We start from the raw sequence: 16,672 nt of genomic DNA on the forward strand, positions 1-16,672 counted from the left end.
GTGCGTGCGTGTCCTTTCTCCGGTGTCATCGGCTTTACTGCCGAGGGCTGGATGTGTGTGTTGGGGGGAGGGGGGCGCGGGCCGAGCAGGCGACAGGGGTCGCCCAAGTGGTTGAGGAAGAAAGAGCCGGGCGCCGAGGAGCAGCCGGGGCCCCTAAACTTACTTTTGTTTTCTTTCTCGATCTGCTCCAGGTAGCTGGCGGCCTCGAGCAGAATCTGCACGTTCTGCAGAAAAGTGTTGATGTGCTTCTCCATCGAGTTCTCGCTGGTGTTGAAAATGTCCGAGAAGGGGCACCTGAGCTTGGCCCCCGCGGGCTCCTCGGGCTGGGCCGGGGGCTGGGGCGCGGCCACCGCCGGGGGCGCGGCGGGGGCCAGCCCCGCGCCCTCACAGCGCGCCTCCTTGCGCGGCCGCCCGCGTTTGCCCATGGAGGAACCGGGGTCCGCTGAGCTCGTCCTCTTTTGGGGCTGCGCTGCCCGGCCGAGCTCCGGTCCCCAGAGGAGACCCGGCTGGCTGGAGCGGAGGAGGCGCCGAGGCGAGGAGGCGACCTGACTTCCCGAGCCTCGCTGCGTGCAGTTGTGTGAGTGTGTGTGAGTGTGTGTCGGTCTCGCAGTGGGTCTGTGTGTATGGGAGATTGAATGAACCTACAGGACAGACGGAGGCGCTCTGGCGCCTGGGTCCTAGTGCGAGCCTGTCGCCATCGGACCGGTCAAAATAAAAGGTGGAGACAAGCGAGGCAGGGACCGCCCTCAGCCCGTCCCCGCACCCTTCCCCGCCTCTCCCCAAATCTTACCTCAGAGTAGAGCACTGTATTTCAACACTAAGGGAAAAAATACTCGATGCCTCGAAGTGGACCTGCATAAAAACAAACTAGTAAGCTATTTTTTTCTTCACATAAAATTAAGACCTCGTGAACGGTCCAGCACAATGCCTCTCACATAGTGAGTGGGTCCCCATTAAATGGTAGCTGCTATGACTTTTTTTTTTTTTAATAAAAACCCAATCCGAAAAACCCCATCGCATGTAACCTGAAGTTTCCTCCTCCCAATTCACACACCCCTACACATAGACAGGCACAGGCATGTGCCTTCACGGGGTCAAATGAAATCCCCAGGCCACCAAATTCCAGTTACAGATTTACTCACTCTTTCTTTCTCCCTTCAAATGCAAAGTTATTTTCCAGGAAGGGGGAGGAGATGTAAGCATCTCTCTCCACACTCCTCTTCCCAGCTTTGGTCCAGCTGTGCAAAGCTCACACTAGGGTGCCCCCACACCTGGCACCCTTTTATTTGACAGAGCAGCAGAAATGGCAGGCCGGGACCCCCACCCCCACCCCAGCTGAATTCCACCTTTTGGCTCTGAAGACTCTTACCCCAGTTGACACTGTTGTTTTTACTGCGCTGCTATCACCCAGTCAGGATCTGCGGGGAAACGGGGATGCTTTCCAGGCTTGGGAGGGATGGTGGGAGTCAGAGGGCTAGCTGAAGGCCATTAGGGAGTGTCACAGAGAAGGGTTCAAATCCAGCTCTGAAGCACACAGGCTGTGTGAGTTTGGGCAAGTTCCCTAACCACTCTTGGCCTGTTTCCCCATCCATGAAACTCTGATAAGCTTCTTGTGCTGATTAAATCATATCTGCACTTAGCACACTACCTGGCCCATGGTAAGATCTTTTTCTTTCAATTCAGACCCAGATAAGAGCCTGGGTCCCCTACTTGCTTCTAAGTTGTTGGGGGGCGGGGATGGCAAGCTGAAGCAAACAAGACTCTTCTGCGTTTTGTTGGAAAACATCTCTGCAACAAACCCATCTAAATATTGTCACCTTACAAGGCCAACTGGAATTTTCCTCCAGGGGAACCATTTACACAGAAGCACATTAAATACCGCCCCCTGCCTTTGAGCAACCCCACCACCCTGCTCAGAAGCAGCTTCATACACATTTGTCTGAAAGACCCTTATTGGAAATGGAAACTTTTTTAAAAAGGAGAGAAAGTACATTTCTTTGTAAAACATTCATTATGTAAAACTTAGAATACACATACCCTCACAGAACCTTCAAGAAAGTCTTGTGTACTTTCAGAATGTAATAACCTGCTGCTGATATGACAGGAGCAATCAGTAACCGGCATTTTAAAGCCAATGTATTCACATTTTGGACCATAATATAATCATACTACATATACTGTCTGTCCATTTTCTGTCCTGTGACAAATTTTGATGGTTGATCTCTGCATCCTTTAGCTAGGATAGAGTAGAAGCTCCCAAGAGCTGTGAAATAAAAGTTTACCTTCCATTATCAGAACAACCACTGACTTTTTTTCCTGTTGGGACCACAACCTGAGTGACTCATGTTTAAAAGTGTTTATAAGTATAAGGACTTTAGGAATGTATAGTTTCAAACAAGTTTTATCTAATGCTATCTTGCAAAAACTAGCACTTGTGTAAAATAGCCCCGATCTCCCTTGCCCCAAGTGAAAGATGATAGTGAGACCATGAACCAGCTACACCCGAAGAAAACCTGAGTTTTCACCCCAGTAACACAGTACAGTGTCCTACACGCATGTCTACACACACTCACCGAGATAGGCACACCCCACACATGAGTGCCGGGGCAGGGGTTAGGGTGTCTTGTAATTATTTATTTATCCCCGTTTCATCTCTCATAGGTCTGTGAGCTTCAGAAAGCCCAGTGGGAATCTTCAAGCTGGGCCACGGATCTGACCAAAGCCAAAATAAACAATGGCTTGAAGAAAATCTACAAAAAAGTGCTGATTTGCACTATTCCCACAGTCAGCCACAGCCCCCACCGTCATTCCCATGGAAAACACCACTGCTGGTGCCAAATCAATTTCCCCCCCTTCATAGGGGCATTGTTTTTTGTTATTATGTGAGTTCTTAGCATCAGACAATAGTACCACAAGAGACTCAGTGGAGGCAGGAGAAATGCCTTTTTGTTTCACTAAGTCTGTGCCATTGTGCCCCAGACTCCAGTGCACAGAGAGTACAGTCGCATATATTCATTTCGGTAACATGTATGTGGAGCGAGGAAGGCGCCAAGCTAAAGCTCCAAGCCCCGTTCCTTATTTTTCCTTTCCAGAGCCCATCAAGTGTTAAATCATGTCGGCATCTTATTGCTTTCTCCCCCTTCCCACACCATCCCTCAATTATCAGTTCCTCTAATAAAGTTGGCCTCCACAGAAAGTGGCGTTTCGGGGGTTATATCACAGGACAGGCATCCAGGATGCTGGGTTACAAGCTCAGCTCCATTCCCCATTAGCTTTGCTTCCCAGGAGGAGGTATTCAAGCCTTTTGCACCTTACTTTCTCCGGGGCTTTGACTCCATAAATAAACAGGCCTCTTTGGAAACTTGCTGGCAGTTTTTGCAGAGAACAGGTAGTAGATGAGAAGGCAGCTGGCCTGCGAAAAATATGTGAACTCCTTGAAAAAAAAAGTAGTGATTTTTTTGCAGTGCCCAGCGAGACCAGACAAGATGTTTCCAGGGGCCCAAGATATCTTGGAGGCACATTCAGTCAGGGGCCTGTTTTCCCAAACTTCTATTTCTTTGTTTGGTCTCTCTGCCTGTTGGTAATATTTTTCCATCAAACTTGTTTGCATATTAATGCAAGATCGCTCTCTCATGTGTTTGCCCCTCTTTCTCCCCAGACATTCTACATATGCTTACATCAAAGGAGTTTGTTTGGTCTGTTAATTCTGTCGTCAGGTACACAGAGACTGGTTAATTACTGAGACTCAAGGAGAGTGGCCCTCAGACCTCCCCATTCTGCACTTGGATGGGATGCCCTTTGCTGTCCTGGACCATTTGGGCTCTTCTAGGCTCCTCAGCCCTGCTCTTCCTCCTTACCCCTTCTCCCTTCCCTAGCCCTTCCTGCTATAATATCTAGCTTTTCCTTGGATCTTGCCAGCATGGCCAGGTCAGGTTCTTCCCTGCTCTTTGACCTGTGGTCTTTGTACTCAGGCTTGATAAACACCATCAAGAGATCTTCTGTCTTCCTGCATTGTCACCTGAGTCCTAATTCCCCAGAGCTTTCCTAGCCAAGTTTTTCCTTGGCACCTTTCCCTTGGGCAATGAGCTAAAGAATTGGCTTCTTCTTTCCTTGGGAGCCCCCATCTTGGTTTCACCTACTAGGAGGGAGAAGTGGCTTCAAGGAAAGCCCAGGAATAGAGGTTTAGGGACTGGTAAGACACAAGCAGAATGGCAAGAACAAGAACTCTATGGCTCTGCTTCTCCCACTGGCTCCTGGAACAGTTTTTAAAAGTGCTGAGCAGGCCCCTCCAACCACTCCCCATGCCCCCACCCCCACCCGCACATTCACCAGCGGGTATAGACATGGACAGAGGATAAATAGCCTCCACCCTACATTGGAGCTCACCCGGGTGTCACCTGCTCCTGGGGCATTATCTCTGCTCTTCTGGACTCTGCCCTCCCTGTTCCTGGACCTCCAAGGCTGCCAGTTCTTCCTATCTCAGGCATCTCCTGGGCTTCTCCTATGCAAAGCTCAGGACTTATAGGGTTCTTTAGATTATGAGCTCATCAAGGGCGGGGAACACGCCTTGCTCCCCCAGCACCCTAGCAGAGCACATGCATGGCACAAAACAGGGGCTTAGGCCCTGAGGGTCAAAGTCATGAATGCCCTTTCCTGCCTGGCTGGACCCTTGGTGCTGGTCCTTCCTGGCTTCCTGGCTCCTGCGTGGCAAGAGGAGGCATTTGACACTGTCTGCAAAACTATTCCTGAGTCACTCGCATTAAAGTTTAAATATCAAAATGTTGTCTGTCCAGAAGCCAGAAACCCATTGAGTCACATGGTTGAGGTTCCCTTCCCCAAAAGTGCAGAGGCTCGGTCCCTCTTTCCCCTGTCCTTACTGCTCTACATATCTGGTAATAAGATGCCTCTGATGGAAATTTTTCAAAAATCACCAGATGATGAAAGCAATGGCCTGAGACCAAAGTGGGAATCATATGGAGCTTCCCCTCCACATATTCTCATCATAGGGTTTCTTCTAGCCCCGGGGGGGGCGGGGGGAAGGAGGCGGCAGGCCTTCAGGCCCCTATTTTCTTTAACATCTCCGTATTTTAAAAAATACATTCAGCAAAGATTCTAAATTCATGTATATTAAGGTACCAGTGACTGACACTAGCTTAGATATGATCATTCCTGGAGGATTTTGGAATTAAAAGATGGCTAGTGCTTTAAGCTAAAGGAATAAAGTTCCAGTGGTGAAATGTTAGGCATCAGGAGATGGAAGGAGAAGGTAGTATTCAGGCAACAAAGGATCCTCCTCTTGATTATTAGCTGGCTGAACTCGTGTAAGTCACTTGACCTCTCAGAGCCTTGGGATTCTCACCTACCAAGTGGGAAGAACAATGTTTACCTCGATGATGGGGTGTATATAAAGGAACCTTGGAAACTGTAAAGTGTTGTACTCATGTCAGCATAGTATTAGGCAAAGAGAGTCCTGAAAGATTTTTCAGGGAAAACAAAAACAATGACAAAAATGAGGGGGGGGGAGTTAGAAACCCAGAGTTTTGGGCCAGTTCTTCCACTGCACTACTGGGTAACTCTGGATAATATATATAACTTCGGGCCCTGCAGCATCGATGTCCTCACCTAGCCTATTTTCTCTTTCTCCTTGTTCCATCTCTCCTGTGTGAGACCTGCAAGTTGCCCTCTCTCTTTGCTGATCCAGAGCTCAGTTCTCAAGGGTGAAAAGGTCGATGAGCAATGAAGCGGTACATTTATCAGGAATAATGGATACATGAGCACATACTCAACATATGGATTAATTCATTCTATCAGAAGACATAGCCTTCCATGTGTCAGGCTCACTCTGGGTATAGGGACACAGCAGTGAGCAAAAAGCCAAAAACCCCACCCTCATGGGTATCTCTCACCCAGGTATATACGTAGAAGACATAGGACCAGTTGTAAGCATACAGAGAGATAGATAGATAGTCCCATATATGCACCCAGAGCAGGCCTCTTTACTCCTGTGTCTTTCAGAAAATGAAATGGAAACCTTAAGTTGGAGCCAGAATATGGGATTCCTCCAGAGGAACTATGACATCCTCTTACGCATCATAGAAATAGTCATAAACAAGAGTGAGGAAGGTTTGCCTTCTTGTTTCCCTTTCTCTCTTCTTGCTTAAGTTGGAAATTAATTTTTATTTGCACACAACTGACCCTTTGCGTGTTTCCACAGTAGTAAGGAATATTACATTATGTATCAGAAGAAAAATTCATGTCATCTTATTTCACAGAGTCCTGAAGACCTCGCAGATATGTGTGGCCTTCCAAAGAGTCACGTCAAAACAACTGTCTAAAATTATAACCTACCTGGAAAAGTCAGAAATGTAATCAGAGGCTATTTCCATGTAACTACACCCTAAAAACACCCATCCCAGACAGGCTGGCACAGGAGACTAACATGTTGGTATACAGTTGCAAGAATCTGTCTTAGACTTTTGATACTTAATTACATCATTGTTAAAGTTGAGTTGAGTAGAACATCCCTAGCGCAGAGGTTAGAATTGGGAAATTCTTCTTCATTTCCTGGTCACTTTTCAAAGTCCTGGAAGAACTGGGCACTACCAAATCATAGACTGAATTGATGTAAAGGAAAATGTTTTCTCATCTCATTAGTTTTAGTTTTACAACCTTTGGCCATGAATGCTTTTGAGTTTATTATACAAACATGTGATGTGGTCGCACACTATCTTAGAGATACTGTAGGTATGAGAGCCGCTATTCATAAAATGCTCATGATATTCCAGGCCCTAGTCTCCAACCACATTTTTATTTCATCTTTGTAATCACTCCGTGAGCGATTATTCTCACCGCCATTTGCCAGATGAAGAAATGGGGACAGAGGAAAAATAGGTGCCTTGCCCCAGAGGGCACAGCTGCCACGTGGCGGAGGTGGGCACTCCATCATTTCCAACCTGGTACAGCAGAACATTCCTTCTTCCTGTTTTTATCCCACTTACCTTCATTCAGTTCTGTCCAGCTGCAACGTTTGTCAGGTAATAGTTTATGTGGTCTTGCTAATTGGGTTTATGTGCATAACAAGGGTGCTTGTTCCAAATCCTTATTTGATTACAGACTGAAAATTTCTCCAGTAAAGGACCCTTGGATTCTCCCTTCCCAGGCTGTGAGTTCTTCCAGAGCTTCCATGGCATCTACAGCAGTGCTTAACAAATGCCATGCACAGAAAACTGTGCAATGGACATTGACCACTAGGAGCTCAGCACACAGGACCCATTCAGGGAGTAGGAAGTACCATTGGTGTAATTTATCAAACATAACCAATCTCCCACGGGCTAACCTCTCATGGTCTGTCCTCCCTTTTACACAATTAACTCTGCTGCTGAGTTAGGGGACAGACAGGAGGTGCTGAGAAACCACATGTATTTGCTGCCTGAGTCAAAGGTTGTGAAGCTGAGAGCAACACGTAGTCCATTTGGAAGGACTGTTGGTCCCATAGGACAGAGGTTCTCAGCTTGTGCATGTGCATTAGAACAACCTAGGGATAGGACTGCCAGATTTATCAAATGCAAACACAAGATGCCCAGTTAAATTTGAATTTCAGATAAACAAGGAGCGATGTTTTAGTGTAAGTATGACCCTTGCAATATTTGGGACATACCTAGGCTAAAAAGTATTTGTTGTTCATCTGAAATTCAAATTTAAGTGATCATCCTGTATTTTATCTGGCAACTTTAATTGAGGAGATTAAGTGCAATTAAATTAGAATCTCTGGAAATGAGGTTCAGATACCACTAATTTTAAAAAGCTTCTAGGTGGGGACACCTAGGTGGCTCAGTCGGTTAAGTGGCTGCCTTCAGCTCAGGTCATGATCCCAGAGTTCTGGGATCAAATCCCACATCCGGCTCCTTGTTCAGCAGGGAGCCTGCTTCTCTGCCTTCATCTCCCCCTCCTAGTGCCCCCCCCCTGACAAATAAATAAGTAAAATCTTTAAAAAAATTTTTTTAAGCTTCTAGGTGATGCTTATGTGCAGCTATGTTTGAGAATTACTGCTAGAGGGCACCTAACATCTTGGAGGGCGATGGAGGGGAAATTGAGCTTGGCCCAGGGTGGGCTACGTCCCAGGAGGAAGTGATGGAGATATAACAAGCATGGAACAAGCCTTACCTACCCAAGTTTGTGCTTTCCTAGGGCTCTGCTGGGCTCCATCCCAGCAACCAAGCCAGGCGCAATCAGTGCGGGGCTGGACGGTACGGTCAGTTTCACGTCCTCATGGCCACACCGTGGGGCTCAGCACCATCTCTAGGGAGCTTGACCCCCTCCAGAGGCACCAGTCCTCCTCTACCCCCTCCAACCCCAAACAGCCAAGCTAGTGCCAATCAGATTTCATTTCCTTTGTGTATCTAAGTTAATCAGGGACCCAAATTTCTACTGTGACTTGGAGAGCTCAGAGTGCAGTCTGCTTTGAGAAACGATACAACACAGGAATTAAAAGCTTGGGTTTGGAGCCAGGCAGAGATGGGTTCCAGTTCTCTTTCTGACATTTATTTAGGTATATAAACTTGGGCAAGTTATATAACCTCTCTGAACCTCAGGTTTTCGTCTACAAGATGGGCATGATGATTTTACTTAGCTCACAAGGTGATTGCAAGAATCCTGTGGGATGATGCCCCCAGAGAGCTTAGCGATGTGCCTAGCATGGATGAAGCATTCGATAAGTAGCTGTCATTATGATTTCATTGCTGCTGTCTTTCCCAGATGCCCTTTGCAGCAAAAAGAAATAATATGGGGCAGGGGGCAGCAGTATAACCCGGAGCTCCCCAAGGAGTCCCTCTCCTGGACAGAACATGGGCTCAGACCCCCTTGTTTTCACCTTTCTGTCTTTGAGCTCTTGACCAAGCCTTGTAAGATAGGATTACTCATAGCATAAAGGAAAGGGCTAAATTCCAGTTGTGACTTTGTCACTAACTTGTCATGATCTTTGGCAGGTCATTGCACTTCTCTGGACTAAGTTTCTTCACCTATAAAATGGATATAGGGCAGATGGTCACTTCTATTCATAATACTCTGTGTTCAGCTCCCTGTACAAATTCTGGCCTTGGTTCCACAGACACTCTCCCCAGAGAATTAAGATTCTTTTTCTATCTATTCCCAGGGTTCTGAAGTGGAACATCAGTGTTCATGCAGGGTGGAGATTGAGACTTGTGGGTTTCCTGCTTCTCTTCAGGTACGGATATACTTCTATTTTGCTAAAAAGTACAACATACCCTCTCCTTTAAGTTATGTTTTCCCTTCAAAGAATGGAGGGAAATTTTACCTTCACTCTCTCTTGGGTCCTTCTTTAAGGTAACCAACACTGACCTTTGCCATAGTCCCTGGGTGCAAATGGAATTGAAATGTGAAGGGGCTATTTTGAGGGCATCATTCAAAAGCTGAAGGCCACAAACTGGAACACCCTAGATACACCTGTTCTTTTTCTCTAAGGTAATCCTTTCCTAATCCTTTTCCAAATTTCACCTGCCATTGAGAGTCCACTGCTGTTGTCATTTTTGAAGGACAAACTTGTTTTTCAAGTGATAATTGCATTGGCCATCTGTCTCCATTAGCCATACCACCCCCCATCTTTCTCCAAACCCCTAAATGACTGAAATAATAGTGCAATAAAAGAATCTAGTTGCAACAGACAGCATTTTGTCCATGCGTGTTCAGTATCAGGATGGACCAAAGAGCAAACCAGGTAACAACAGAAAAATCTTCTTTGGCTTTCAGAAGTTTTCCTGCCACAGGGCTCAGAGCTGGAGAAAGAGCTGACTCTCACCTCCAATGAAGTAAATCATTTTATTAGTGTGGATCCCAAGGAGGGGCCGTACTGCTTTTTTACAAGGGAACATAACTGGCTAACATCATGTTGCTGGATATTCTGAGAGCATGCCTATTTCCATTAGGGCTTGAAATAAAGTCCTAATCAAAGTGGTCATGAACTCCTTTTGAAGCTACACAGGAAATCTCTGGGAAACACAGTTAAAAAGACTCTAGTTCAAAGGAAACTCCTCCTTTATTAATAATATTCAGAGATTTGTTCCTAATTTGGTTTTGGTGACTTGCTGTGAAGAAGGAACCAAAATGGGAATTTGGTCAATACCTCTGGGAAATTAAACCCAAAAGGTTGGGAGAGGGGGTTGCAGATAATTAATTTGGGGGGACATCATCGGCCACCAGAGCTTTTGCATGGTAAAACAAGACCCAACAGCTAGTCATGTTGGTGTTTTTAGGGGTGCCATCCTGGGTGTAAAACTATCTCCACTCCTCACCCCCTTTGAACTATCAAGATTTAACATCCTTTGATGGGGTTAATTTTACTGTGATAACAGATTTACCTAGAGAGGATCCTTACATAATTTAGGCCCTATTATCTCTCTGAAAAGATGGGCTCAAAATATCTCATGGAGGGGCGCCTGGGCGGCTCAGTTGGCTAAGTGTCTGCCTTTGGCTCAAGGTATGATCCCAGGGTCCTGGGATGGTGCCCCACTTCTGGCTCCTTGCTCAGCGGGGAGCCTGCTTCTTCCTTTCCCTACCCACCCCGCCCCCGTTTGTGCTCTCCCTCTGTCAAATAAATAAATAAAATCTTTTTTTAAAAAAAATCTCATGGAGATCTTCTATTAGCAGAGGACTTTGATCACCTAAAAATGTTGGTGAGTTATGCCAAAAGTTAGCATGATACCAAAATTTCAGTAGGTTTTTGTATTGGTTAAGAGGTATAAGTAAAAACAGGGGGGAAAGAACTTCCACTTCTAGGAAGATGGGGTAGACACACTTTTCTCTATTCTTTCTACTAACACAACAAAGAACCTTGAACATTATATAGAAGACAAACAGACGAAGACTCTTAAGAGTGTCTTGGGTAGCTCAGTCAGTTAAGCGTCTGCCTTCAGCTCGGGTCATGATCTCAGGGTCCTGGGATCGAGCCCCACATTGAGCTCTCTGCTCAGCAGAGAGTCTTCTTCTCCCTCTCCCTCTGTGCTCTCTCTTCCTCTCTCGCTCTCTCTCAAATAAATAAAATTAAAAAAAAAAAAGACTCTTAGAGGCAGAGAGAGAAAGGCAGAATGGCTAGCGATCTCAGGATTCAAGGAACAACACCTTGGTGAGCTCTCTGGATTTTATTTTTGCCTTATTTACCTCTATCTTGGAGCTGAAGAAGTCAGCAATCTGGAAGCACCAAGTGCACACAGAAAAAGGCCAGACAAAAGGACCAGTAAAGGGGCAGCCTGGCATGATAAAAAACTTTTAGGTAAGAACCACTCGGTTATGGGGCACCTGGGTGGCTCAGATGGTTGAGCGTCTGCCTTCGGCTCAGATCCTGATCCCAGGGTCCTGGGATCGAGCCCCACATCGGGCTCCTGGCTCGGCAGGGAGCCTGCTTCTCCCTCTCCCTCTCCCTCTGTCTCGCCCCCTGCTCGTGCTCTCTCTCTCTCTATCTCTGTGTCTCAAATGAATAAATAAAATCTTAAAAAAAAAAAAAATAACCACTCGGTTATGGTGAGGCAGGTCACCACAGTAAAACTGTAACCCACCCACACCTACACAAGGAAAGGCCAAATGGGGAGAATTGACGGTTAACCCAGCCAGGTTGTAAAAAGGCTCCCCCAAACCCCCTGCCAGAGTGATGTCAGAAAAGGCAGAATATGGAGCCGGGAACACCGAAAGTACAAGCAACAAAAGCAACAGTAAACAAGTAGAATTTGTCAAACTAAAAAGCTTCTGCACCACAAAGGAAAAGAAAAAATCAATGAAATGAGAAGGCAACCCATGGAATGGGAGAAAATATTTGCAAATCATGTATCTGATAGGGGGTTAATATCCAAAATATATGAGGAACTCATACAAATTAATAGCAACCCTCCCCAAATGATCCAATTAAAAATGTGCAAAGGATTTTCCATTTCTCTCTTTCCATTTCCATATCTTTCTTTTCCAAAGAAGATATACAAATGGCCAGCAGGTACATGAAAAGGTGCTCAACCTCACTCATCATCAGGGAAATGTAAACCCGAATCACAATGAGATATCACCTCACACCTGCTAGGATGGCTAAAAATCAACAACACAAGAAAGCAAGTGCTGGTGAGGATGTAGAGAAAAGGGAAGTGCCCGAGAGGAAAGGTTGTGCCCTGTTGGTGGGAATAGAAATTGATGCAGCTGCTAGAGGAAACAGTATGAAGGTTCCTCAAGTAATTAAAACTAGAACTACCATATGATCCAGCAATCTCGCTCCTGGGTACATACCTGAAGGAAATGAAATTACTATCTCGAGGACATATCCGTACCTCCATGTTCATTGCAGCATTATTTACAATAGCCAAGACACGGAAACACGCTAAGTGTCCATCCACAGATGAATGGATCAAGAAAGCGTGGTATATATACACATATAACATGGAAAACTGCCAACACGGATGAAACTTAACGTGAGGGTATTATGCCAAGTGAAATCAGTGAGACAGAGAAAGAAAAACACCCGATTATCTCACGTATATGTGGGATGTAAACAACAACAACAAAAACGGAACCCTTAGAAACCAAGAGTAGATTGGTGGTTGCCAGGGTGGGTGTCGGGTGGTGGGGGAGATGGGTGAAGGTGGTCTAACAGTAGAAGTTTCCAGTTAGAAGGTGGATAAGTTCTGGGGATCTAATATAGAGCACAGCGACTTTAGCTAGCCATACTCTGTTGTATACTTGAAAGTTGCTGAAAGAGTAGATCTTAGAAGTAAAACACACACACAAAGGTAACTTTGTAAGGTGATGGTGTGTTAACTAACCTTATTCTGGTAATCATTTCACAGTAGATATGTATATCAAACCATCACATCGTGTGCCTTAAATTTGTACAATGTTATATATCAATTATATCTCGATAAAGCCGGGGGGAAAAAGACTTACTCTATGGATACATAAACACATGTGTATTTGCAAGATGCTACCAGGCAGGAGCTCTCTTTTCTGAATCTTACCCTGTTCCTTGGGTTGGTGTTCTGTTTCATGTGTCCTGGGAGAGCTTGCCTGCACACAGCAGTGTCTGCACAGAAGTGAAATCTAGCATGTGTCCACAGGATTGCCCTAAGGCACATGACTACAGAAACCAGGGCCTGGTGATTGGTGGCATGTGTCCCAGCTAAGATCACGGCCATTGTCCCTGAGAGAGCGTGGAGCTGATTCTGAAGCAACTGGAGTTTGCCTTGCTGTTCTCTCTACCCTTCACCCCTCCCTCTATCTCTCGTGGTCTTTCAGCCATCTAGCTTGGATTTCTTTTAGTCTTTTTTTTTTTAGTAACTTAAAATTTTTTTAAATAAGTGAATAATCATCACAGAAATACAGGGAAGAAAAAAATAAGGTAATAAAAATGCCTCAGGTCCCAGCTCCTACTGATGACATTTTGGTTGATAAATACGCACAAACACACCTAACTTTCCCCACTTTGGGCCCTTAATTTGTACCACCTTCCCCTCCAGAGTAAAGTCAAAACATGTTAAGTGAAAAGCTTTGTTTCCATAATCCAGAAACATTCTGTATAAGGCCCTGTATTACATGTACCTCCAGCAGTCTTCCCTAAAAAAGTGTTCTCCCTAGCTATACCATATGCATGAATATATTTTTATATATTTATATTTATATGTATTTTTTAACCAAAAATGAGGTCATTCTGTAAGGCTGTTTTGTGACCTCTTTTTTTTTTTTTTTTTCACTCAATAATGAATCATGAACATCTTTCCAGGTCAATAAATATGCTCTTACAATATTTTAATGGCTGCACAATATTCTATTGTATGACTGTACCATAATTTATTTAACCAGGCTCCCAATGGTAGACATTTAAATTGTTTCCAAATATTTTTTGCTGCTGTAAACAATGTTACAATAAACATCCTGTAGCAAAAATCTTTGCGCCAAGTCCTTAATTATTTCCTTAGGATACATTCCTGGAAGGGAATAGCTGGGTATACGTTTGCACATTTTTAAGGTTATAAAAAGTTTTTGTCAAATTGTCCTGCAGTTAATTTGCTCCCAAATTGTGAAAATGTCCTGCCCTCTCTCCCTGACACACATGCTGCGTCCCCATCATTCAGGTGTCATTCGATTTCTTAAGGAGCTGCCACCTAATTCCTCACCTAGCTCTTAACTGAAGCAAAAGGAGTTTAGGCTGAGGACCCATGTTTGGACCCTTCCCGTGGTGGCCACCTGCACTTCGGCTGTGGGGGTCTGAGGAGGGTGGTGTGGGAGCTGCGGTCTCTATAATGGACCACGCCTCTGTAACATCTGCAGCGGGCAGAGATCCCAGGAGGTATCTTGGCGGGGGGCCCAACTACTGCTCACCACTCTGGAAGGTGGTTTGCCAGGAGCACCCCTCTCCCACCTCTGCTGGGAAGGAGTGATTCCATTAAAAACAGCCAAGCCCGAGTCTCCTGAGTGACCACCCACCAGTGCAGATGCATGTATATCGTCCCTTCTCAGACATCCAATTTCACCAACTTCAGAGTGACAGCCCCTGATTCTAGGTCATCTCCAGTGTCAAGTTCCATTCAGGAGGCCCCACACTTGCCATCCTCACTCTCGGGGGGGCCTACTCACATTCCCCGTCACTGCCTGTCTGGCTGGGCCACCTCAGAGCCCCATGTGGAGAAAATGTTGATCCTGAAACCAGGGAAACGGGGGTGGGCGGGGGGAGCTGGGTCTTGCTCTCCAGCAGGGCAGCTGGGGATATGGAGTAAAACCTCCTCTCTCTCTGTTTTGTCCAGCTGGGCGACAGGAAGAAGGGATGTCCCATTCCATGTCTCTTCCAACCTCACAGGATTGGACAAGAGAATGTCTGGTGAGAAAGAGGATCTTGTGCCCTCAGGACACATTACCTTGTGTTTATTACCATTGTCTTGTTAATAGTCCCTACTGTGTGCCAAGTGCTGACCACCCTGGGCCAGGCACAGACTGCTGAACAGGTATTAGCTCACTTCATCTTAGCAACAATTCTATGAGGTAAGTACTAGCCTTACCCCCATTTTACTGGTAAGTAAACTAAGGCACATAGAGGTCAAGCGATCGCCTGGGTTTGCAGCCGGTAAGTGAGGGACATGGGAATCTGACGTAGGGGGTCTGACCTCACAACCTCCTGAGCCCGGAGCCCACATTCCAGCCATTGCGTGGAACTGCCCGTATCATAATCACAGTGGCATGAACCACAAGCCCTTGAGCAGGTACACGAGGTGTCTGGCGCCGCGCTGAGAACTTGAAATGCGGTCTCGCCGGATCCTCTCCGCTCCTGGTGAAGTGGGCACAACAGTCACTACTTTACAGATGAGTAAACTGAGGTCCTGAAACAGATTGGAGGGCTTGTCCCGGCGCCAGGAGAACCTTGATCATGATCCTCACACATGGCTTCTCCAGCGGCCTTCAAAGCCCTGCTCCTCGGTGACAGTGGGATGACGCCAGGACAGCGTCTGTTTAGTCGCTCCCCAGGACCCCTGGCAAACAACACCCCTCCCACTGCTCCCTGGCTTATCTCCTAATTAAGCATTTTGTCAGGGCAAGTGGCTTTTTGTCCTCAAAACAGAACTCCTCTTTCCTACAGAAGAAAGCAATTTCCTCCATGTCAAAGTTGCCAATATCTTTTCATTGTTGTTTCCTGGAGGAGGGGCCTGGGTGACGTGTCAACAATGTGGCTTGTGGCAGAGCCCCGGGTCCTCCCACCCCCTCCAGCCTTCCCAAGGGCTCTGGTCTTATCTTCAGGTACAGCATTATCAGTTTGCAAAGCCAGCAGGCTTTCTTTATTTCCAGAAAAGAGGAGGGGGCGCTTTTCAGCCCTGACTTACTTTGGGATGGCCAGTCCAAACCTGGAGTTGCAGCAGGCTTCACGGGCCGCCAGAACCTGACTTCCACCAGGATCCGTGTTCTGAGACCAGCTATGGCGTCAGGGACTTGGGGTCCTTTCTTAATCTAAAAATTATATATTTTTACACATAAACACTTTGGAAATGATACAGAGGTAAGTCGTGTAAAAAGTACAATTCTCATTCATCTTATCACACCCCCTCAGATCACTCCCCACAATCCTTCCAGATTTTTCTTCAGATATTTGCATTCATCTTTGCAAACATAAACATATGGAATTTTGTAGATGTATACTTTTTTATGCACAAAAGATAATATAGTATAAATTGTGATTTTTTTTCACACAAAAATATACCTTGGTATTCTTTTGAATAAGTAAATAGTAGTCAATAGTATGAATGTGATTTCCTCCACATTTATTTATTTATTTTTAATTATTTTTTGAGAGAGAGAGAGAAAGAAAGAGCGGGGGAAGGGCAGAGGGAGGGAGAGAATCCCAAGCAGGCCTCATGCCCAGCGCAGAGCCTGATTGGGGGCTCGATCTCAGGACTGCAAGCAAGATCTGACCTGAACCAAAATCAAGGGTCAGACGCCTAACCAACCTGAGCCACCAGGTGCCCCTCCCCCTCTCTATTTATTAAAATGGTTTTTTAAAAAAAAGTTTAGAGGGGGGAGGGGCAGAGGGAGAGAGAGAATCTTAAGCAGGCTCCATGCCCAACACTGAGCTTGATCTCACAACCCTGAGATCATGACCTGAGCTGAAATCAAGAGTTTGGATGCTCAACCGACTGAGCCACTC

At 45.9% G+C, this 16,672-nt stretch overlaps 1 protein-coding gene across 2 annotated transcripts in view; it reads right to left on the reverse strand.

Moving 5' to 3' along the window:
• Positions 1 to 619, reverse strand: part of MXI1 (MAX interactor 1, dimerization protein) — an 82,069-nt gene extending 81,450 nt beyond the window's left edge. The window contains exon 1 of one of the 2 annotated variants that reach the window (XM_081823572.1): positions 164 to 619. In XM_081823572.1, coding sequence (XP_081679698.1) covers positions 164 to 425 — 262 coding nt within the window. In that variant the 5' untranslated portion in view covers positions 426 to 619. The remainder of the gene's footprint in view (positions 1 to 163) is intronic. The other variant, XM_081823571.1, reaches the window with a different exon arrangement.
• Between the last annotated feature and the right edge of the window lie 16,053 nt (positions 620 to 16,672).

Source organism: Leptonychotes weddellii, chromosome 6 (genome assembly GCF_054177405.1).
Source record: "Leptonychotes weddellii isolate Sample4059 chromosome 6, ASM5417740v2, whole genome shotgun sequence".
Lineage (NCBI taxonomy): Eukaryota > Metazoa > Chordata > Mammalia > Carnivora > Phocidae > Leptonychotes > Leptonychotes weddellii.